The sequence below is a fragment of the Zosterops lateralis genome (assembly GCF_965231275.1).
Source record: "Zosterops lateralis genome assembly, chromosome: 9".
Taxonomy (NCBI): domain Eukaryota; kingdom Metazoa; phylum Chordata; class Aves; order Passeriformes; family Zosteropidae; genus Zosterops; species Zosterops lateralis.
This window is the reverse complement of record NC_139769.1, coordinates 9,404,894-9,430,188: the sequence shown is the minus strand read 5'-3', so window position 1 is coordinate 9,430,188 and position 25,295 is coordinate 9,404,894. Positions and strand designations below refer to the sequence as shown.

At 39.6% G+C, this 25,295-nt stretch overlaps 1 protein-coding gene and 1 long non-coding RNA gene across 3 annotated transcripts; one reads left to right on the top strand and one right to left on the bottom strand.

The window, feature by feature from the left end:
* The first annotated feature begins 2,558 nt into the window (after positions 1-2,558).
* Positions 2,559-25,256, top strand: LOC310912617. The gene is made up of 4 exons (XR_014590689.1): positions 2,559-2,697; positions 9,948-10,074; positions 23,400-23,530; positions 25,152-25,256. It is a non-coding gene; the product is annotated as an uncharacterized lncRNA (long non-coding RNA).
* On the bottom strand, positions 9,161-22,433 carry LOC310912616 (riboflavin-binding protein-like). 2 transcript variants are annotated; one of them, XM_083867321.1, is made up of 7 exons: positions 22,411-22,433; positions 20,552-20,584; positions 19,526-19,682; positions 18,736-18,835; positions 17,488-17,616; positions 13,117-13,228; positions 9,161-9,504 (listed from the first exon to the last, which is right to left on the bottom strand). In XM_083867321.1, exons 3-7 carry the CDS (start codon positions 19,662-19,664, stop codon positions 9,262-9,264), a joined length of 723 nt encoding a protein of 240 aa, XP_083723447.1. In that variant the 5' UTR covers positions 19,665-19,682; positions 20,552-20,584; positions 22,411-22,433; the 3' UTR covers positions 9,161-9,261. The 2 variants fall into 2 exon arrangements, with proteins under 2 accessions (XP_083723447.1, XP_083723446.1); XM_083867320.1 differs by lacking the exon at positions 22,411-22,433 and adding an exon at positions 20,934-21,005.
* Positions 25,257-25,295: the final 39 nt, after the last annotated feature.

Sequence of the window (25,295 nt, the reverse complement as noted above, 5' to 3'; positions counted from 1 at the left end):
CAGGGGATAAGCATCACATACTGAGGTAAATGCACATGATCACCGGGTCTGGCAGAGCTGACACTGATTCTGAGAGAAAAGCATCCCTCCTGAGTTTTCCACAACTGTCCAGGAGCGTGACAGGCAGACACAGCCCAGCACCCCCTTTGTCCATAGTGTCATGCCATGTGTGGGCCTTCCTCTTCATTCCAGCACAGATCCTGAGGCAGAGTGTGCTTCCATCTCAGTCTGTGTAATTCCCTGAGTCATGGCATGCCCGAGCACTGATGGGAGATGAGCATCACATACTGAGATAAATGCATGCAGTCACTGGGTCCAGCAGAGCTAGCACTAATTCTGAGAGAAAAAAATCTATCTGGAGTTTTCCATAAGTGTTTCAGGAGCATAACATCCAGCCAGAGCAAAAAGCGATCAGAGAGCCACTTGGACAGCTTCCATATCTATTTACTGTGAGGCTGGGAAAGAAAAACACGTCTGCTCACAGTTACAATGGTCATGGCCCTCAGGCTTTTCTCATGATTCTGCATTTCATTGTAATAACTTTTAAATATACTTCTGGAAAGAATCTGAATCATGATACCCTTGGGGGGCTGTTGGTTTCTCTCTTCATCAGCATTACATTTTAATTGCATTTCAAGTTGGTCTTCAAAAAATACCCATTGAAAACTTAGATCTAGAGAGAAGGTTTCTGCAGGCACACACAGTTGGATGCATGCTGATATAACTCTATAAATTTTAAGCTTGGCTAATAAATGCGTTGAGGTATTTCTTTCTTTGACGCATCAGTAAAAGAAACCAGACCCCTCTCGCGCTGACATTTTATTCATCGGAAGTGGCCTGTGAGTAAAAGGCTTAGAATTCTCCTAAATGCCAGTGGCTCACTGGCTGGCTGATGTCAGCTGTTAGAATCTCGGCCAGCACTAGCATTTCACACCATAGTGCCAAATTTATGGACACAAACCAGCATTACTGAGAGAGCTCATTTTGCCCCAAAGGTCTGTGTTGTGCTGTGTTTGTGGTTCTGCCCCCAGCAAAGAGCACTTCTTCAGTGTCCTCTGTGGCCACACAGGAGTTGTACAGGATGGAGCTAATGCTCCCATATACTATTGTGAATCTCCCAAAACATGCTGTAGACTTTCAGGAATAAGTCTGAAAGTACCTTTGACAGTGTAAAATTACACCATGTAATGAGGAGGCCTTTTGATTAACCAACACCAAGAGTGGCAGTCACTGTAGTGAAGGAATTAAAAATGTCTTCAATTTTTAATATAATAGACTTTTAAAAACATATTTGCCAATAAGCCAGCTGAATGCTGACTGTCATGTAGGACATGAGACAGAAAAATCGTGCCCTGTGCTCCTGAACATCCCACTGCCCACACCTGCCCAGAAGTGCTGGTGCCACCCTGCCAAAACAGTGAGAAGATTCTCACAAAAAAATATTCAGGTTTTCTCTTGAAAAAAACCTGTCCCACAGAAGCCCATGGCTGCTCAGATTTCCCTGGCTGAAGGGTTGGTTCTCAGGAAAACCCTTCCAGACGCCTGGATGATGTTCTGCAGAGCCCAGGGAGGTGTCTGTGCTGCTTTTCCCGAATCCTGCAGGTGCCGCTGTTACCGCAGGGAGAGGCATTGGAACATTAATAAAACCGGGACTGCAGGGTGACGTATTGGAACATTAACAATATTGGGAGACTGGAAGGTGTTGCCTGTGCGGATGCTGAACCTCTCCTCTCTTACAGTATGATTTAAGTTTGTTTATATTTTTTATTTTTCTTTTATTTTTTCCCCTTCCTCTAAACTCGATATAGATGGAGAGCTCTTAGTCTTAAAAAACCAATGGGAACCAAATACTCACCCCCAAAACTAAAAAGAGTAATAATTGATTTGAATTTGCAATTTTGCTTGATTGCTTCTTATCAGAACCTGTCCATTACACCTGCAGTTTTGGGGACCATTTTGACTTAAAACCCCTTACCATACTTAGCTGCTAAAATTGTAGAGGAGAGATGAAACTCAGGCCTTGACTATTTGTAGGTACATCAAATCCCATGGGATCTTTTCTGTTTGGGAGCCACTTTCCATTGCAACCAGAATGTGCCAGGTCTAATTCCTCCTCCAGTTTAGTGGGTATGAAATCTTCACTTCCTGTTGCAAACTGCATCTCTGCACTTTGCTCTCTGTGCTAAGGCATGTGCTATAACCTTTCAGTGGTACAGGCAGTTGCCATTTTTGTTACTAATTACCCACTATAGTTGCTACTTGTATTGTAATGCACTGGATCTATCAGAGGAGAGGTGTTCTACAGCCTCACCAAAATGGAAAGGAGCTTACTTTGTGTTTTGGTGTAGAGGTCACAAAATCTTCATAGGATACAACCATTTTTGCTCCACTTCCCTAAATTCCACAAGGATTTGAACTCCAAAATTGCAACAGTGCTGAGCTACCAAGAGTTCATGGGGAATACAAGCATCTGTAGTATACTAGGCTACATCTCTTACACTTCCAAGACACCTTGTCTCTGTTAAGGTCTAGTTTTTTTCCCAGATGTCCTGTTTACTCTGAATGCCATTGCATGCCCAAAGCAATGATGCAGATCAGCAGTCTGTGATGCACAGTTGGTGGATACTGTTGAGCAGCCCTGCTGGACTTCACACTCTCAGCCTGGAGGAGAGAAGAGGATCCCTGGCTACTTGTAAGGTATTTCTCAAAGATAGCATTGGTTTACCCCATTATCACCCCAATGGTGATAATCACAACTGCTTATTGTGTTCGTCTACCCAGCCAAAAGCCTCTAATGAGCTACAGACACTATATTCTAATTAGATACTTGCATAAACCCGTTGTCAGCTTATGCTTTCACGTGATACATAAGCTTCAGTGGAAAATAAGCTTCTCTTCAGGGTCTGAATGCTTTCTGCCACAGTGGGTTGTGCTTCACAGGGAGATAACACATTTTCCAGACTCAAGCCAGGCACAAGAACACTCTCGACAGGTTTGGGCCAGACCCAAGAGCTATTACCTTCATTCCTGTGAGGGTTAATGAATCTTGATGAATATGTGTGTATTGTGTGTGTAGGGTAGAGGTCTGAACTGGAATTGACCCAAACAGAGAGAGCAAGAGGGGTCCCCAAAGACAGACTTTCTGCACAGGCAGCCCCACTACACAGGGCTTGTGTGAAAACATTTAAGTTTTCACACTATCAGCAAGGTGATGATGGCTCTGTCCATTTCTCAGCTGAACTGTCAAAGGCTTGGGCAACTGTAAGGTCTCCCCTCCTCTCCCTTTCTAGAAGTCTTTATGAACCTTTTTTTCTCTGTTTTGAAATTCATAAGCAAGTATTTACTATTTTCACTGTAATGTGGCTTGAGGTAAAGGTGGCATTAAGGTAACAGCCTGGTATCGGAGTTGTCAGTCCAGAGAGGTTTAGGACTTTTGGAGTGGGGATTGAGAAACTCTCCCAAGTATTCACATCCCGCCAAAGGTGATGCTGCACAGCCTGTGCTGGCATCCATTTGAGGGAGGTGCTGCCCCCTCCAGTGACCAGCCATGCCCTGGGGAGCCAGGCAGCAAAGTGGGAAACACCTCTGAGCCACAGGAACCTTCAGAGAGAATGTGACATTCCCAGTAAGTAATGCACAGATATTGGCTTGTGGTTTCAGGAGCACTGACAATATTCCACTACTTTGTGCTCCAGGCTTCACCTTTGCAGTAGCATTGGGTGGAAAAGGGATTGGTGTGTCATAAAAAAATAATAAAACAAGGAAAAAAATCTTTTTCAGTCCTAAAGTATGCCCTAGCAATGGAAGGATTGTGACACCTGACCTACTTGTATGGAGAGGTTTGTGTTCTAGGTACACTTACCTAGCAGGAAGGCTGGAGGAATTCCAGCGAAACGGGGAATGTTGTGCAACATGCATGGCTACAATTCCCCACCACTTAGAAGATTCTTGTGTTTAAGCCATAGACCTGGATCTATTCCAGGCAATTTGATTTAAAATAAACATCCTGAATGCAGTGTGTCAGATACTAGCACAATATTGTTTTAGTCTTTCTCATTTCTCTCATGGGAATAATCATTCCATGAAGAAGGAAAGTGATCTAATGAGAGAATTAACTCAAGAGCTTTAACATTGAATTAGTCACAGCTGTCTGAGAGGGGAACCAAGGCAAATTCTACAGAGACCTCACTGCATTTCCAAGGAAGGGGGCCGGAAGAATATTAGGACTTGGATAGTTGTTGGTCATCAGAACAGAGGCAGGAGAGAAAAGCTTTTAGGAGACAGACTTTCCTCCCTGATTTCTCTGTGAAGATAAATCTCAGTAATAGGGAATTGCCGCAGCTTTATCTTGGAGATGTTGAAAGCTGCCAGATTGTTGAGGTCTGATCCTAACTGTGTCCTCACACTTATTTGAAGCAGATGATTGATTTCTTAGCTTGGGTCTTTTTTCACTGTAGTCTGGAGCTGACCTGCAGCTTCACACTGAATTAGATCTGCTCTCTTAGGTGACTGTATCAAAGGTGCAGGGGATTTTTTTGCCAAAAGGAAAAATAAGTTGTGCTTGAGAATTATCAGTCTTCAAGCATGGGGGAATTCAGTCTTGCCTTTACTAAAGTTTGGCAATGTTTCAAATTGTAATCCAAACCCTAATGCTTTTTGGACTCTTTACTTAACTCTTCTTGTCTAAATCTCAGTCTTTCCTTGGATAATAAAGTAGAGCAAACATAATAGACATGAGATGTCTGAAGCATGTGGCATTTTTTAAAATAACTCCAAGTTATGCAAACCTTTGGAACAGAAAAAAAGGAAGGAAAATAACCAGAAAATGTGCATAAATTCAGCTGATTTCATTCCTTTTAAATTATATACTCATTAGATAAATAACGAGAGCATGTTTGTCCTCCTGGAACATACTGCACTGGCATTGACAGAGCTCGTGAGCCGATTTCATTGGGAAGATGGATAGAGTTAAACTCTGCCTTATACCCACCACATTCCACAGCCTGTGTGATGCAGTGGGGTCATTCCAGAAGCAGCGCCTCAGTGGAATGTGAGATACGTCACCAACTCTGAGTAACTGTTAGTAGGATGTCTGTAGGTCCTGCATCTGCTTGCTTGGTGAGTCAGGACTTCCAGGGCTCTGCATACACTGAAGCCTTAAAAGATTAAACCTTCTTCCACAGTGTAACATTTCAACTGTAAATGACAGAGGTTGCTACTACGCGTCCCAACTCCTTGGCTGCTCTGCTGTTGCTTTGCCATGTATTTTCCTGGATAATTTTTTCCAATGATTTATCTTTCCTCAGTGCAAGCATTTTTCATCTCCTTTTTTAGAATTTCACATTTGGAGGCTTGATCTAGTTCTTTGGATGGAAAGATAATTTTTATTCCAATATCATCCTTCAGAGTGCTTGCAAAATCTTGACTTCATTGTTTAGGAAAACATAAGGGTTGACTGGATCAGAACAGATCCTTAGGGATTACTAATAAAAGATCTCTCTGAGTTTAACAACAACATAATCACAGTAATCTTTTAATATATTTTAAAGCAAGCATTACAGTGATTTAATTTCCACTTTGGTTTTCTCCATTTCTTGTCAGAATATTATATCAAATGTTATCAAAATCTTAAAAAGCCAGATGTATTTTATAGCTTTCTCTTTGGATGGTTGTTTCTCAGCAAGGCAAATTAGCCTGTTTGACATTATTTGTCTTACATAGTGAAACAATTTTTTTTTGTATGATGTCATTATCCTTCAGGATCCATGCAAATACATTGTTTAATAATTTGTTTTGGATGCTCAGGCTTTTTGCACTATTTTATTTCATAAAAGCCTGGGGCATCAGACTCAATGATCTTAAAGGTCTTTTCAAACCTGAACAATTCTGTGATTCTATAATTTTTGCATAATAACTTCTGCATAATAACTTAACTTTTTTCTGAGATTTATCTTACAAAGGGCAGCTCCATTTGCAATATGAAAAAAGACTGCAAGAGAACTTGTCTGTGCTAGTCCTAGTTCTGCAATACTTGCAGTGATCAGATAAGTATCTTTTTGACTCTCTCCCACTGACACAGTTTGCTTCTCACTACTTATTTTCCTCTCAGGTATGTTTTGAGTGAAACCTGCACAAGAAAAATGCAACAGAAGTTGAAAATGTCATAATTAGTGACATTAATTATTTTTTAAAAAGGAAGACTCTGTGGCAGTCAATATCTGTGGAGTTTCATGATCCATAAAAATAGAATGAGAACTGTAAATGTACTAAGGAAACTGTGGCCTGAGGAAGAAAGCCTTGCAATGGCACAAGGAACAACAGTGGGCAAGTTTTGTTAATAATACTTGGTATTGAAATATATGCTGGATGAAGCATTTGTATTACAGAATTATGATGGAATAATTTTCAGTCTGCAAGAATTAAGGATGAGGTTCATCATCATCATAAGTAATATTCATAAATTTAAAGCACTAGGCTAAGATAATATATACTAAAGAACTCTAACAGGTCTGTCATGAGACGTCTCATTTGTAAGCAATCCTGGCACGTCAGTGAAATTTCAGAAGACTCACAGTATTCTGCCAATGTTTAAGGAAAGAAAATTAAATAAACAGAGCAATCAGGATGACCCAGCTTAGCTGGTTAACGTGACACCAGGTCCAAGTAGCACAGTACAAAAGTTGATTCCTAGCCAGGTTGTAAATAAGTCAATAACTGGCAATAATTTTATTTTTTTATCAATGCTATCTTGTTGATATGTCCAGTTTAATTTATTGATAAGAGTTTTAAATCTGTTTCCTCAGATTGGTGTAGGAACATTTCCCCAACCTATTTCCAAACCATTTTACTATCATTGTGACATCTGAATAAAGATCTTAGTCAAGTCTAGTGTCACTAAAAATGGAGGCATTTCAGTGGTTAGGGCCAGTGTGGCTCCAGAGCCAGGACATGTGCTTTTGGGCTGTGATGCATAGAGACAGCTACTCAACCAGGCAGCATTAGCTGGAGATATCTGCAGCCACCAGTAACCTGGATCTTTCTTTTCCCTGGTTACCTTCATGGTGTATTGCTGTGATCTGTTTTTTAGCCATTTGTGTTATTTTTCCTTTTCCTTTACCTGAGTTATCCTAGTCTTTCTGTAAGCGTAAAATATCCACTGATAACATTTCTCAGTGTCACAAAGGTTGTTTAGGGTGTAAATTACTGTGAATATAAAGCAATTAGAACAAATAGTGGCTAAAGAAGATTGGCATATTCAGGTGAAGTTTTTGTAACAGAAGCGAGTGCAAAGCAATGAGCCTGAGAGCGAAGATCACTGTTCACACCTCTAGAACTAGGGAGCTGTAGAGTGGAAAATTGTCCCATAGAGACTACTGAGAAGTTACTGAATTTTTGTCCTATAAAAGAGATGACCTAGAGGAAATATGGTAGCTCTGCAAAATTATTTGGGTCACAAAAGAGTTAAATGTTTTGCCTAGGGTGCATCATGAGTCAGTGGAAAAGTTATGAATAGGAGCAAAATAGTCTTTCTTGGTCTTTTTTCTTACTGTAGGACCCAATGTTCTTCAAAAGCATGCAATAACCAGTTTTATGGGTCATCCTGAAACTAAGCATGGAGGAGTTGTTTGTTGAGAGTGGTTCCAACAGTAATTTAGTCAGAACAAAGAGAATAAAGTGGAATGGGAAGAAAAAGTGCAGAGACACTGGCAGAAACAATTGTGCTATACTTAACAGAAAACATGAAGAAAATGTTTGTTCATAGTGATACAGAAAAAGTTGGTGTTATGGCAGTGAGAGGGGATAATTAATTCTTGAATTTTGAGCATAGCAAAATAGAACCCAGTAAAATTTCTGCTCTGATTCTGGTGCAATGAAGGACCGGAAAGAACAGAGTTAGTGAAATAGGGGGAGAAAAGGACTGTCAGAGCTTTGCAGAAGACTAAATTCTTATTCTTTCTTCTCTAACAGTAGAACTGACAAATTGAGTTAGCACAAGATACAGACGTGGCAAAGTATCATTCTGAAAACAATTCAATGCTGGTAGGAATTAGTCCATTGTTAAGTGTACTGAGAAGTTGGTTGGAAGCAGAGCATGACCTAATGGGTTTAGCATTACTATTGCAGCTGTGTGAAACCATTCCAACAAATAAACAGCTCAGTGAAGAAAGTGTGTCAGATTTTTAAGATTCTCCTAGTTAAACAGGATGTGCCAAGTCATTGTTTTAACTGTGGAACAGACCCTTGAATGCTGAAGGCAACCAGATCCTTTGGAAGCACCAAGATGATGCTGATTTTCACAATTTGATAATATGACCCCCAAATTCAACCTTTCTCATGGTTTCTGTGGTGATGGCATTGCAAGAGGCTGTACAGAATGGCACAGACCTGTCCACTCTGCAGTGATGTCAGGGGAAGTATGGATGCATAACTGAAAGCAGGATTTCATTCCTCTTTACCTGACAAATCCCTATGGGACTGGTGCAGATATCGTTTTTAGTTTGACTGTAACAGTGATGCTGGGAAACAGAATTACTGATTGGAGAAACCTGACTGGAGCTGTCCCTGACACTTTGGTTTCTCAGAGATTATTATTTTTGGAATAATTCAGTGGGAATAATTTCACTCAAAATTATGCTTTAAACTGATATTGTAGGAGACTTCTCTACTGCTTTTGCTTAAGGTAAAAGCCCTGTGTAATGGACTGTGCATGCTATGTACTGACAATATTTGGATCCAGGGATTTGTGTACTACACCATAAAGCCCTGTTCTTAAGATTCAAAATAAATAACATTTTCAGTGGTTAGCAGCCAGGCTCCCTGACCTATTTCTGCCTGAAGATTTCTTCTTTATCTGAGCTGACCCAGGCTCAGAGGAACTTGTGACAGGAGTGCTGCGTGCCTGTGCTAATGAAGTGTTTGGGTTGAAGATTTGGTGCTGGCAGGCATGACCTTCCAGAGGTCTCCAGCTCTCACTGTTCCACCTTAAGTCAGCAGGGGCTGCCTGTGCCTTTTCTCTCTGAAAGTCAACCCCTAGATGTTTCCTTCAGGCTTGTAGCTGTTCAGTTCAAGTCACAAGATTACACCTGTGCAAGCCTGTCTGGGGCTTTGTGATGCAGATGCAAAAACATCAGAGAAAGATTAACAGAGTCAGCCATTGATTTATTATGTTCTAGAAAGGAAGGGATAAAGCAGGCTGGCATGATGACCCCAAGCCCAGCCTCCACGACGATTTCTCTTGTCCTGACATACATCCACTAGCATTTATCTGGTCTGTTCACCTTCCTTTTGCTTTAGTTTCTCAAACTTCAGGAGTTTATTTTTGCAGGCATGCTCCTCACTGCTGCTGCTGCTGCTGCTGGAGCTTTCCTCTGAGCTTTCGGTGAGGAGATACTTGATTGCAATCGAGTCCTTCTTGTTCATTTGCAAGCAGAGGCAGGAGGATTCGCTCACCTTAAATGACTTCCCCCACATACTCTGGCACATGTCAGTCCCATTTGCATACACCTGTGTGTCAAATAAGAAATGCCTCAATTACATTTAGATAGAATTGAATTAACATCAGTTTGTATCAAAATGATAAACATTTATCACTTTTTAAAAATTGGTACCAGGTTATAAAAACATTGTCTGGAATCATTTACTGTCCTGTTGTGTGCTATGCTTCGTCTCTTCTGAGATGTCTGAAAATGTTACCCAGTCCCACAACTGGCAAAAGTAATTTGCCTGTTCTGAGAGCAAGTGGTTGCACAAAATGCAGGGATCAACAGCTGCCCTTTGTTTCCACCCTGGGGCTGACAGCCCAGCAGCTCTCTGGGCTGACAGTTAAAGCTGTGTGTGAGAGCCTTTACAACTTGTAGCATGTCAGGACACTCTGACATGCCTTGAAATCTGAGTAGTGCTGAAAGTGCCAGACAGTGCTTTGAATATGGGAATCTTTTTATTTTCAGGCCAGAGACAGCCCAGTGGAGTCACAGCTCCGAGGGATCTCATTGTGCCTGTTGTAATGTACTTCATGGCCGGGCAGGACCTCACAGGCAAAGAGAAGAGACAAAATTTAGCAACTGCTTGAAGAAAGTAAGTTTTTGTCAAGCTTCCAAAGTGCTTTTTCCAGTGGGGCAATGGCTTTTCTGGCTCAAGAAACTGCAAATTGCAGCTTCTTGTACCCTTATCAAGTGAAGCTGTTCTGTTCTTGGTACTATAGCATTTCCTAAGTATTGTGTCATAGGACCTGTCAACCACACAACAAAGAAACTGCTTGTTTGCTGTGCTGACATTGTGACAACCTTCTGCCTGCCCAGCTTGAGTTTGTCTAAAGAATGTTAGCTTAAGAGTTATCATGTCCAGACACAAAGCAGGCAGCATGTACACTTTATCTTGCCTGCATTTCTCCTGTGTGTTTGTGGTTGAAGTTCAATCTTTTCTGTTTCCGAAAAGGAAACTTCAGGTACTCCCAGAAGCAAAGCTAAGAATGAGATCAGGGATGGGAGTGGTGGCAGGAGCAGAAGCCTTGGAAATTAATAAGTGTTAAAACTGTGGGCCAGTGTAGCACCACTGGACTCTGTTGCTGACAATTCACCAGCATCTCTCTGATGGAAGCTTTGTTTTATCTGTAATAGTAAAAGTAGTCCTTGCCCATGATGCCGATTCCTACAGTGTTTATTTTATTGCTGTAATTCCTGGATGCTCTGCTGGTTTACCACCATTACCAGCTCATACAAAGATCTGACACTGTGAATCTTAGAGCAGTGCCTGTCTTTGTGTTGGGATAATTCTGCATGGAAACTGTGCTGTGTGGAAAAAAAAAATCACAGATTTAAGTCCATTATACAGAAGTGAAATTTGGTATATGTAGTCTGTCTTCTGCTCCAGGTATTTTTGACAAGTTCTTCCCTATGTCCTCATGTACAAAACTATGTTGATTTCTGCCTTAAAAAAACTAACCTTTATGAATAATACAAAGTCCATTTCAAATAGCCCCAAAGACTCTGTAGTCTGTAAAACAGTTTTTCAGCTCATACCATCTCTAGCCAAGGCTTGCACCATAAATGCTGCAGGTGCTGGAGAAGGAGTATGGAGATTGGATGGTGCACTGGGATCAGGGTCAGAAAAGGAAAGCTCCTCCATCTAGGTCTTTTGTTGTGCTCTCAGGGCAGGCAGATCTTAGCTCTTTCTTTCCCACTAATCCTGTGATTTTAAGTAGCATTAGATATTTTCTTCTAGCTCCTGTGCAGTTCTGAATTTCTACCTGCTTTTAGCTAATCATTCCAGAAAGTATGAAAGCCCCTCACATGGGTTCGTTTAGGTCTTTATGCAAGAGACATGTATACACTCTATACTTGTATCCCACAGGTTCTGTAATGTGTTTGTGCTTTTCTACTTGCTAAGTTGATAATTTTTATTTTGACCTTCTTCCTAATTCTGCTTAAAGATCAGAGGATAATCAGAATGCTGCAGCAAACATATGGAGCACACAGCCTGTTTCCCCAACACGTCCCCAAATTACTGCAAAGGATTCTGACTCTTCAGGTTGTTGGAAAATGTCCTAGTCTGTGCATTAACATTGCTTGGGGAGCACCCAGCTGAGAGAATAATGACAAGGCTAAAACTGCCATGGTCAGCAGTGCATCTTTAATATTCAGCATTTGTTCTTTATTCAGTAGTTGTCCCAAATGGGCCTTAGAACCACTTGCATATGTCACATGTAGAGCTGCTGATTGCTCCTCTGTGTGAAAAAAGTAACTGTCCTGACGTGTGAGAACCCTTCCACGAGTTGAGTCCAAACCAAGGCAGTCTAGTGTTTGTATATCACGCAATTTTCATATGGGAAATGTGTGTTTTTTAATTTCTCTGCAGAAATTTCATCTTTATGCTTACTTACCATGCGAGCCTATTTTTGGTGAAAAACATGGCTAGTTTAGGGTGTGGTTCCATTAAGTTAAGGAATAGCTGTGCCTGGCTTCAAGTGATAAGACCTCCAAATTTGCTGCATGTTTTTCCCTGCAGATGGTATATTTTTCTTTAAGAAATAAATGCAAGGGAACTCAAGGTTAAAAACTTCTATCTCTGAAACAGGGACAGTTTGAACCGAGACTGGAGATTATTTATGGAGATTATAATTTTGTTTTTCACTTCATCTGGAACTACTGATGATTTAGCACATCTGGGAAATTAATCTGTAAGTTTCCACAGCCCATTTGTTTTTGGCCACCTTCCTGAGTCTGCTGATTAGTGTCACTTTTGCAAGGCAGACAGGAATCCAGCACTAACTGGACTGTGTCTTCCACTTATATCAGTTGCTGAACTGACTTCTGGAAGAACATGCACTTGAATTCAATTCAAAATAATAAATCTGCAAGCCTTACTACCAGTGCCTAAGCACTTCACCTAAATTTTGTTTACTTCTTCAATTTGGGCAGTTTTTCATGGACTCAGTGAAGTTCAACTGTTAGAAATATTCAAATATACTTTTGAACTGTATTATATCACTCTGATGCTAAACTTCCTTGAGTCACTAGAAAAATCCTACCCGACTCTGGAAAGGTCTGTAGATCAGGTTCCAGGCAACCTTGCTCCTGTAAGTCTTGTCAGTTCTTATTTTACACAGTTTTGCTCATAAAATTAGTTATCCCAACCATTAAGCATTCTCAAAAAGATAGGATGAAGGACAAGGTAAAATACAGAAAAGCAAGACAACCTTAAAAATTCCCCAGTGGTTTGGGAATTTACATTCCAATTTAAAAAAACCAGAGGTGTGTAGAGCCCCATATTGTGTAAGGAACCTTATGAAATGCCTCCTAGTGTCTCTGTATGAACAAAGTTCATTTATCTTTTATTTTCTAAATCCCACTGGGTTAAAATATCAGGGTTTCCTGGACTTTCATTTCACAAGTGGAATGAATGGTGATTAATTAAATGTATATCTACCTAGAGTGAGTGCTGTACATAAAAATGAATGTTTGACAATTTGTGTACTTAAAAAGTCTGATGTAGGAACGGCTTGAAACTGCTGAAGTAAAAATAATTCACCAATGGCATTTTACTCCTATATATTCAGGGAAAAAAAAGAAAGAACTCCTAATGCCATATTTTCTTCTTCAGTTGATCAGGTTTTCTTACCTCACGGTATGGAGCACATTTACTCTTACATTGGTTTTCTCCACTTTTATCCCACTCCCAGTCTGTCAGCCAGTTACGAACACATGTGGAATCGTCCTTGCAGGCTTCATACCTTCATAGAGATTAGTGGGGAAGATAAAGTTACTTCTCTCACATTTTTCATTGGACTCAGATTCAACTCAAAGAGATGTCCAGGGGCTCTGTTAATAACGTGGTGTGATTATAGTGCAGCTTAGCAACAGATCTTCAAGCAATGTGCACATTATCTTAGCTTGACATGTTCATAAACTCCGAGCTGCCCAGGAAAACCTAAATTCCCGTGAAAACTAAACACTTCACTCACTACCTTTTATACTGACAGACTGAGCAAAGGGCTCACGTTGTGGGTGTTTTCTGCTTGGTTATCTGATGTTACTGACTGGAGGAAATCCTGGGAGGGAGGGAGTTTCATAAATGCTGCTGTTCAGTATCATAACAGAGCATAGGTGTGCTAAGGGTGAACTGTCACTTGAAGGAGATGTAGGAAAAGTTTTTATTTGTGAATTAAGATGGGACAAGAAGAATGATGTTTCCCAGGCAGTGGAGTTGCTATGAGGAATGTGCACTGAAATAAGGAGATTCCACAAAACCAAAAATAATATAAACTAATAAGCTGTCAGCTTCAGAATGACATTTTCAAACAAGTTAAAAAGAGAAAGAAAGATAAGAGTCCTGTAGGGTATAGGTCTAAAATCTTAAATTTTAAGTTATTTTTAATTTGTAAGTGGTAATGTAGAAAAAAACCTATAAATGGCCTGGAATGAATAGAGTTCTGCTTGACGTGATGAGAGATCTCATGACTTACCATTATCCTACATAATTTTCTCCCTTCACTTCTCTTTTATGTTGTACTTTTTGGCTCTTACTTTTCTTAAGGATTGCTTTCTGCAAATCAGTTAACATCCACTTAAATTTAGTCTCATTGGCTCGTAGGACTATTCATACCAGTAACTGAGAGTGCCAAAACAATGAGGCACAGCTTCCAGAAAGTTAATGTTTAGCATGGTGTTTGTAATTAGTGCCTTTGGATAGATTTTCTGTTTGTCATTTTTAATCTTCAGAGTCATGTTTCAAAACTAGTTTGATATCACGAGGGCTGCAGCCTTCCTTACATTTTTAAATTAAATATGTGGGTTGTCATGTGGTCACAAGAACTACAAGAACTGAACATTGCAGTAAGTTTGCAAATGCAAAAAGGTCAGAAGATGCATATCTGCAGTATCTTCACACTGGTTTTCTAGGCTTTTTGAGGAGGAAGGAGCAGTAACAGATGAAAGGTAACCAGGGCTTGAACCAAACAGCTCAGGGTCAGGAGAGATGTACTCTCAATGCATTTATCCCTGGATCTGCTGTCAGAGGTAGGGGATCTGCTGGAAATAGGGGCTAAAATTGGAGAAATTCATGGTATGCATCTGGTTTCATCAGGAATAAAAAACGGAATACTGAATATGAATAAAATATATTAATTAAAGTCTTTATCTTTTTTTCACCATTATTTATTGACTTTTCAGAGGAAATGTTTCCTAATCATGATTATTACCTGACTGTGGTTTGTTCTATAAGCAGGTGACAAGGCATAATTCCATTGTTAGGAGCTTTTCTTTGTCCCAGTGGAAGTAATTATGAAGTCAAGTTTATGAAAAGTCATGATCTGTGAAAAGTCTGATTTCTGCAGTCCAGAAACCCTTAAGCTATTTCTTCAAACCTTAACGTGAGAAACATAAATACTTGAAAGATCCTCCCTGAACATATTAGTTCCCTATGTACAATCAGCAGGATATTTTTATTTTAAAGCATTTTCCCCTGTATTTTTTATATTATCTTTTTTATAGGACACAGGGCCCTTTCACAGGTGAATGAGAAAATGACTCGTACATGGGGCTGTTTCAAAAGCAATAGTTTAAGGACTAGTGAGAGCAAGGAATTCTAAAACAATAGGAAGAAAAGGAAGGCCCCAAGCTACTCAGATGAATTTCTTTTAAATTAAGTCACTGCTCATTCAGAATACTGTGCACATTTCTGGCCACAAAGACATACAGTATGCAGCAGGCACACTCTCAGTATGTAGAGAAAGTAGGTCACATCACCAGCAGTGCTACAGCATGCTAAAGGGACTCCAGTGAATAGAACATGAAAAAATGTTACTTTAAATCACCAGAAAGAGTGGGAATTCTGTCCAGGCTCTTTTCTAGCCTGAGGCCTTAAGCAGGGTGAGGGAATGGGTTTGACACTGGCATTAGGCAGGCACACAGACCAGCATGCAGGGTAATGGGCCATCAGTACATTTTTTATTCAGGCCAGGCATCTGTGACGCCAAAAGGAGCAATAGATCATTGCTCAGGACTTGTTTAGAGCAGATCCTCTCTCTGCCAGGAGACTCTATACTGGAAAAAGGTCAGTGTTCCTGGGCAGCAGCTCTTAATCACCCCACCAAACTTTACAGCAACAAAAGTTAAAAGTGCTGTTTACCCGCAGGTTCTGGCCGTGCCCAGGGAACACTGAGGATTTTGCAATATAATATTGACCCCTGATCTACACTTTGGTATAAATCTCATATGCACTAAAGCTGGCTTAAACTAGTTCATGGATGCAAACTAAACTTACAGCACACATTTTCTTTTATCTTTACACTTTCACTTGATATAGCAGCTTAGTAAAGACTTTTCATTCTACTTGTTTTGGGACACATTTGTTTGAGATACTGATATTCTATAATTTTGCCCATCAGATCTATTCTAGAGCTCACTGGCAACTCCAGTGCTTTAATATCCAAATGCAAAATTTGGTAATTGGTTCTGAGCTTTAAGATTCAGAGCACTGAGGGAAATTCAAGTCTTTATCTTCAAGGAGGTCAATAATCTGGATTCAGTTTAGAAGACTACAAAAAACTTAGGGAGGAAAACTGCACATGACAAATCTGTTCCTGAGGCACATGTAGTTTCCTGACACAGAAATAAAATGTATTGCTAGAAAAATCTCTAGGAAAGCTAAGAAATACATCAGCACTTCTCACTCGCTGCCATTACAAATCCAGGCTATGCTTCTTGTTTCCTTCACAGCACAAAACAATGGAGACATATTCGAAGACAAATCCTACCAGAATTCTGCAGTGCATACATGACTTTGCCCTTGGAGTGAATGGAAATGGATCCACATGCCAATAATATTCAAGTTGTGTAAGCCCTAGGGAAGCAGGGCAGAGAGCAGCCCAAGAGAATCCTACCATGCTCTGTGTTCTGTATTTTCTGTACTTCTAAGAAAAGCTCTTTTTTAACATTTTTAGAAGTATCGTAATGGTTTTCCATGACTTTCAGAGCGGCCTAAGGGATCCAGACATTCACAGTCCATTGCTTTTATGGAAAGGCAGCACTTATAATCCTATAGTGTGAACAGAGCCTGTGGTGTTTGTGCTTCACACACACATCCAGACAAGTTCCTCCAGTGACTGGGCACAACGTTCATAAGGTGCTGACTGAGTTTATGTGTCCCATGATGATATTTTTAAGATCCAACATGTCAAAACAGGAGAGAGAGAGGGAGGGAGAGATATATGCTGGATAAGTACCAGTGGAAAAATCTCAGCACCCTACAAGGATATAATTCTCCTGCCCCAAGACTAAGGAGAGATGAGTGCTGGGTTTTTCCACCTCATGCCTTGCACTCAGAAAATAATGTGATTCTCTGATGCAGTGTTTTGGGAAACAAAATTCAATACTATTATGCTGCTCATTGCTGTTAATAATTTTAGCATTAGTTGGCTGCAATTGTCTCTGATATTCAGGCTTTTAGAAGAGATTTTAGATAGTATGATGATAGAAGGGATAAGGTCAAGGATGAAAAATTAAGGAATGAAGCTGATTTGTTACAATAATTAGTTGAAATCCCACGAGTTGATGTCTTTCCTGGTTTTGTAGTGCATTGTATATGTACAAAACAAATGTCTCATATAATGATCAAGTATTCAGATTGAAAATACTGATTGCATAAATTCTACTTCACAGACATGGACTTTTCAAAGGGTGGGCAGGCCCTTGCTGCTGCCAGTGCCTGTCAGTGTGGCAGGAGCTCCTCTGTCATGATGTCACTGCACTGCATCCTCCCCCAGAGCAGGGCAGTGCTGTCCCTGAGTCACTAAACTCATCTTAGTGTCCCCATCCTGCATTCACAGCCTGTGTCATTATTATTTTGGAGGCAGTAGCTTGGCAGAAGGAAAAGCAGAGATGGCAAACAAGAAATTCAGAAGCAGAATGAGAGAAAAGGTGGTACAACACCACTGAATCACGGGCATATTAAAACTAAATAAAAATACTTTGATTAAAAAGCTGAACCTACCAGTCATCACAAAAGCTTTGACACAATGGAACAGCCTGAATAGCAGCACTGTCATTGGGATGGATCCAGCGAGCAGCATGTGGAGAGCACCGGTAAAAGCACTCGATTTTCTTTGTGAAATCTTCACAGCTGTGGTAGATGAGAAAAGCCACAAATAAGCCAGTTTCTGAGCATCAAGGCTACAGCCTCAGTTTTCTAGGCCTGCTTTGATGTGGATGCAATACTACAGATTAGGAGAAAAACACAGAAAAGCATCCTTTGGCCCTATTAATGCCTAAGTTTGAAACTCATTCCTCTGGCATTGTGTACAGACTCTGACTGTTCAATTACCACAGCCAGCTACAGCACAAATGTTTCCATGCATATTTCAGCCCTATTTGTGTAAGCTTTCCGTAAACTTTTGAGGCCTTGAGTTTTCCTGGCAACAATGATTCCAGGCAATAATAAAATGTAGTTTAAAACTATAGTATAAAACTTTCTGCTGTAGCCTCATGGTTTCACTAATCTTTAGATTTTCCCACAGCCCAGCTGAAGTTGCTTAAAATCTCATACTGTGCTGCTCTCCTGGGAGTAGGAGGAAAGAGCTGTTACTTTTTCACATCTGTTTTTGCTTAATTGTTTTGTACTTTCATCCCTTTATTTCTATAACTTGCCATGTTTCACAGCTTTAACATCTAACGGGGTACTAAAAATCTTAATTAAGGAGACATTTTTCATGGTTACAAAACCCACATGACTACAGGAATTTTTATTCTAAATTTTCAGCCATTTCATTTCTGGACTCCTGTGCTTTTTTTTTTTTTTTTTTTTTTTTTTGGTGACATTTAATAATCTAGTTGATGTGCTTTCTAAACAAAGGAAGAAGTCTGGTCTCTATTCATTACAGATCACTCTCCCTGGTGGGTGATAGTTGGAGAGCTACAGAGGTGCAGGGTAGTTGTCACCTACTGGGTTTATGACAGTTAGCATTGCTAACTGGTTAGCATTGCTAGATCTGGTTCTACATTGAAAGCAGATTTGAAAAAACATAACCCTGTCTTGAAAAAATGGCAGAAATAGTGTAGACTTAGGGACTTGTGGGTTTGTGTGAGAGGAGAAGAATCAGAGGTTGGTCAGGTATAGAGAAAAGGTGATGAGAACTAGGCTGGGTGACATAATCTCTGGGGTAACCTAACGTCCATCAGCAGCTGGTGGCTGCTCCAGCCCAGATCTGTGGAACCAGGACAGAAAACATCAAAGCTGACTTACGATTTACTGAGCTGCCCACATCTGTTCCAGTAGCTATTGCTTACTTTAATTACCGGGGAATGAGCCAATTGCTCTGTGAAGTCTGCATAGCAACAGGAAGCTGTTGGGAATAAAACAAAGATCTTGCAATAATTGTTCCTTTTTAACACTGTATTTGGAAGACACAAAATGTGAGATGAATCTGTTTGGAACCATAATATGATAAAGTCTCTTAGTAGTAACTAGAAGACGTACTCAAGCAGTGTAAATGCTAGCTGAGGTGAACTGGCATAAACAGTGCTTTGTGAAGTTGTGCCCAGAGAGTCCCAAGAATTTTACCAATGTTCTGCCAGATGCCACGTCCCGAGGGATACTAACTTTGAAAACTACCAAACATAAAAAAAAAAGTTGAAGAATTGTAATAACTACTGTACTTTGCTTACAATAGAACTTTGATTTCAATTTTTCCCATTTGGTGTCTGCTACAATTAATTTTTATACTTAATTACAATAAGCCAAAATAATCTTTGCTGTAAACATTTTTAAGCAGATGGAACTACAAGACAGGAAAACTGCATTAGAATTTTGAAAAGAAAATAAATGAAGTCACTGACAGTTTTACAGCTGACTTTGTTAAGACCCAGAATCTTGCTCTTGGTTTGCATGCAGCAAAACGCCCATGAAGGAGATTTTTTCAGCTACAATGTATACTGCATCTTATATATTTTTGAGAAATTAGGGGAATTGCCAAAACATTAGTGTGTACAATGCTGTATTTCTTGACCATATTTGGAAAAAAAAAAATTCTTACATTTAGAGTAGAGAGTGCACTCTTGCATACTTGGCTCAGGACTTGGCTCCAGTTTTTGGGTGTCCCCTTTCAGACATCCATATTTTTGGCAGGTGGATGATGTTATCACAGCAAGGAGGGTGATAGCAAACCTCAGCATTGTTCTTCAGCTCTTTTTCTGTATGGAGAGAAATCTTTGTTTATATCCTTTATTTCTAGGAGAACCCATAACACTTAAAGGAACGACTGTGTTTAAAATACTACATATATAATCAAATCAAATATGCTCAGGGAAGATGCACACAGAAATACTAAGACACATTCTCCCTTCCTATTTTTTAATAACTGAACACTTACCCTTCTGTTACATATTTCTGAAGTTTGGTGGCAAGTGAAAAAGTCATCAATAATTCAGGCTATGTATGAAAACGTTATAATTTGAAAATTATTTTAAATTTCTTCCACCGACCTGAATTATTTTTTAATCCTTCCAAGAGGCATTTGTATGTTTCACTAGATTTGAAGAAAATATTGATTAGTTCTAAAACTTGAAGGATTTTTTGCCCACTTGGAAATTACACATTAAATACAGCTGCGAAATAGTAGTGTTCACCACCTGAGTTCAATAAATTACATTGAATCCTTGCCTTTATTGAGCCTATGCTAATTAATATTTAAGAATCTGATCTTTATTTTCTGCCTCTTTGTAGAGTTTGGTCAAAAATGCAAGATAAAAACTTTTCATCTTTATGACTAAAATTTCTCTAAACACAGACTATACATTAGTCATCTATAAAGATAAATCTAGAACTTGTTACATAAATCAAAGCATTATTCTTTGTACTCATTTGTATTCTATGTATTCATTTAAATTAATGTTATTAATTTAACCCTTCATTATTTAGTTAAATATTCCTGTTAACTTTTTGGAATAATTTTGCCTTAATGAGCACTGTAGTTCTTTTATATACCTAGACTTTTCAGATATAAAGAAAAACTTATACATAAGAAGAAAACTATCTCTTCAGTTTCTCAGTAATTTCTCACCTCTTTTGCTTTCCTTCTGGGTGATACTTCTCCCTGGAACAGGAACACAGTAAATTGCTTTTTCCATTTTCCACTTTATATACACACACCATCTGGCATCAGTGCTCCAGAATTTGTTTGCCCTGGAATCGTTCCTTGACCCTTTGGAATGCTAACACAGATTTATCTCAAAAGCAGATGCAATGACCAGCACATAATGCCCTTTTATTGCTTGCAAACGTCGACATGATAAAGAGGAAAGTACAAACACGGGTTAGAATTAGGAAAACAATAGCTCTCCTATATTTCAAATGCCATTAACCCCTCCTGCCTGATTCTTTCATGATTCCTTGTATTATTAATTATTAAATTAATTTCTACAACAGTTTCATGGAGCTCTTACCACAAATTCAGGCTTCAGTGAATTCGAGACGTTAAATGCTTCTTATTTCAGCCTGACTGGCTTAATTCTGACTAATGGCTTGCCTTGTTACACAGTAATTTTACTGCGTTCCCTGGAAGACAGTCCAGGTCTCCTGATTCCCAGTACTTTGCTCTCTTCACAAGATCTCTTCAAAACCTGCTGCTGTTCATGCTGGTTGCTCTACCTGTCTTGTATGTACCTTACACCCAGTTTCACAAGCACTACAAGAAATAACTGATTGTACCACTATAGTGGCTCCTGATGGGATTTCATTGGGAAATCTGCTTTCTGCAAAAGGCATTTGCATCTAAACATAAATAATTGGTTAAGGTAGATGTGGTGATGATTAATTGTTGCACTCATATTCACAGATTGTCTGGCTGTACTGTAAAGAGCAGCATCCCTCAGTACCTTGCAGTTATTTATATACATAAGGAAAGCAGTGTTTTGTGTTTTAAATAGAACACTGATTTGTCAGATAATACTCTGAGGCCATTATCTACTAGCCTTTTTTTTTTTTTTTTTTTTTTTTTTTTGAAAATACAGACATTGGCACACTAGAAGTGTGGTATGATTCTCAGTGTGCAAAGGCATGAGCATCTCTGTAAGCTGTAAGTACTGATTCCTATTCTAGCTCTAGTAAATGCCTCAAGGTGAAAGTCTCGCTGGCCTAAAAAGAGCCTTTTCCAGATCAGTGGAAAGGAAACTGAGCAATTTTTATGTTCCAGAATGAATTTAATTAAGGCAAGTTTAGAGAATGAATTTAATTACAGCAAGTTTAAAGTGACTATAGGAGAGAATGAAGTGAATCTAATGGCTTATTACCCATGTTTTCACCTCATGTGGCTCAATGTAATGTTGGCTGAAATTCATGGGCTCTTTGCTGCTTTGCAAAGTAAAGGATTCTTGTGTGCTGCTCAGCACTGAGATCAGTGTAGTCATATAAAATAAAGACCAAGGTGTCATATGAACATTGACTTTCAACCCTGTGAGGAGTGGATGGGCTGGCCAGGCTGGTGAGAAGCACAGAAATAGTACATGCTCTGCTCCTTCCTGCTCAGTTTGTATGAAATACATGGACACTGGTGAGGTGTCAGCATGCCAGGAGGTTCTTGTAATGCCTCTGCTCACTGAATTGGCATACAAATTATATTAAGCTATAGGAAACTGGGATCACTTTCAGGCTTTGAGTACGAGCCAAATGGGACTGCTTGCTGGGAGATTAGGCAGAGTTTCTAGCAGCAGGAAGGAAAATTGTCATATGTTTGTGATTTCCCAGACTTGGCTTTGGTTAGCAGTACATGTAAGCAGGCTCAGGCTAAGGAGCTTTTAGTGATCTTGGCTACACATCATCTCCTGAGGAGTGAATCTCGGTTCTTCTTTTCTAAAAGTATTCTCTGCCAATTGTTTTGTCCAATGTCTTATACAGGGAAATTTGTTAAAGGAATTTTCTTACCTCTTCCCATACTTGAAGGGGTCATTTCTCTTCATTTGTTAAAATTTAACTTATTTTCAAGCACTCGGTGATATTCTTGTACTTTTAAGACTTCTACTGCCATTTCATTTTAACTTTAATATCAGTACCATGTAACTTCTATTAATCTCTTCAGAAGTTAGAGTGAAAGCATGGATGATGTTGAGTCACTGCCATAGACAACAATTCATGTACCACAACAATAAATTATTATCATCTGATGATCCAACTGATACTGGCCAATGGTGTTAGCAAACCCACACATCTCTTCCAAACCCACAAACACTGCTACACTGGGTCTCAAGAATCATCTACCTGAGCAATTTCCTTCTGGCACAAGCCATTGGCAGAAAACTAGGGAAAAAAAAAGTGTTAAAAAAATATGGTTTCTAATTTCCCCGCTTTTGGCAATCAGTTTAGTAACTACGTGAACTGACATCTTGTAACTCAACAGAGTGATTCCTGCTTTGTGAGTCAGATCTCTTTAATGACTGCAGCAAGCTTTCATGCTTTTGTATTCTTGGTAACTCTGCAAAGCTGATGCGGTTTAGGGAAAAATTGTTTGTGCTTCCAACCAGTGACAATTGCCAGATCCATTTCCCTTCTTGGCACCCTGAAAGCGTAATAACAGTGTGGCTGGAGGGAGACTGAGTTTCAGGAGTGTAAATTAGAGCATTTGGCCTGTTACAGCTTTATTAGACATGGCAATGTCTGCTAATGAAATTAATCTGTTTGTTCCTCATGTCTCAGCGTGAGTCTGCATGCTCAGAGGTTGGAAGTGTTTTTCTTGTTAACTGTAACAAAATATGTAATTAGGAGGACAGGTTGTTATCTAATTTAGTGAAGCTCCTTTAAATGCAGAACTGCATTTAAAGTTGCAACAAGAACATGTTATTATTCGACAATCAGTGAAGTATATAAACTGGACTTTCATTATGTTAGACTTTTGAACTGAGAGTTTGTCTTCACAGGTCCTGGTTGAATGTATCATGTCACAAGTCAAGCTGAATGCCAGGGGAGACACTCCAGATGGACTCAGTCTGGCACTTCTGACTCTGGAAAAAAACAGCTGAGGTCAAATCTTAACGCTACTGAATCTGAGGTGTGATTTGTTTCAGTTCACTGACAGGATTTCTCCTATTTCTTTTTTCTTGGTGTAAGGAATACATCACAGAGCAAAGTAAGGCTTATTTGTTCTATCTCAGTATACAAACGTTGCTGAGCTAGTTCTCCAACAGGGCATAGGAATGACAAAAGCACCAGTAATTTTATATAATGAAGAGAGTGAGTCAGTGGTGGGTAAAAAAGCAGATATTTTAATGAATAGTAGGTTTAAAAAGAAATCACAACCCAAACCAACAAAATTAGAATTGTAAAAATGTCATTTTAAGCCCCACGTTAGGCTTTTCAAAATTAAAGGGGACAAAAACCTACTTATTTCAGCTTATTACTGAGTTGAAAGCACCTCTTGAAAGCATAACAGAATGCTCTTCCTTTGCCCTAGTCTTTCATTTGCCTTTCTTATTCTGCTAGTCTGTTACTGTGGGGTTCCTTGAACCACTAACAACTACTGTTAGCTTTTCTACAAAGAAGGGTTTGGGTAGCTCCTGACTGGTGTGAAGGGGACTTTCACGAGTGACAAAGAAAATCTGTGTCCAGTTTGACCTATACTCCAGGTATAAAAAACAGCTGCAATCATGTTTTGAATTTAGGCCATTAATATTTGATTGAATTTTCTACAGTCAGTTATGAATGATGCATTTCCTCTCAGGGAATAGCAATACTTTTTTTTAAATTATTTTTTTAAATTTACACTTGTATTTTGGATATTCATTATTTGAATAGAGATAATGCCTAGATGTCCCTGCCTAAGGTTGTGATGTAGTGTTTTAAAGTACTTGGTGCCAATACTGGATTCTGGATGGCCACATCCCACAGTCCCCTCTGTGCCTTGATCCTGTACTGCCCCTTTCCCTCCACTGTCCTGGCACAACTCACACGGGATTGTGCACCCAACCAGATGGGGAAAGTGATACAGCAAAAAGAAATCTAGAGCTCCCCTTGCCTCCAGTATTTCTCTGTGAATCAGCTTCAGTTTACAGCGTAGCTGAAGAAAACTTTTGTTGTTAAAAAGAGTGGTATCACACTGAGAGAGACACACGTGAGGGTAGGACTGGCAGTACTTTCAGTCAGAACTGCCAGCCTCTGTGTCCCATTGTGTTGACATTCTGTGGGGTTTTTTTTAATTGTTATGTTGAACACCTGGTAATCAAAATGAAGAGCTGACAGGTCTATAGAGAAAACAAATAATGCAAGCACAAGGTAACAGTGAGATCATACTGGTCAACATATTAGAAGGCAGTGACTGGAAACCACCAGATGAGTCACTGCTGAGCTTTTCCTGTTGGTATCACTGCAGGGATGAATGTTAAGGAGGACACAGTTGAAGCCTGTGTTGTCTCTGGTGAACGACTCCCATACATGCCATATTAGTCCTCGATAGCTTGACTCATTGTCCTGTGATGATTCTGTGGTTAGAAAATTGACCACAACACTCATGAAACAGGTGTTTTTCTTGCCTAGTACCTTTGTTTACATTATCATCTCTCTCTCTGCACCCCTCAAAATGCTCTGCTCTCTGTTGTGTAAACCAAGACTTGTTTTTATTTCCAAATCCTTTCTCAGTTATCTAGGCACTCTTTGACTCTTCTTTTTCAACACAGACACCTTAAGTATCTTGAAGTATCCCAGTGCCAGCCTTCACAGCACACCTGCTGGATTTCCACGGCTGCTGTTTTGTATTTGTCACCTATTTGGGAGGTGTTTCTGTAAGTATAACTAGAACCACGACTAATCCTCCCCTTGGC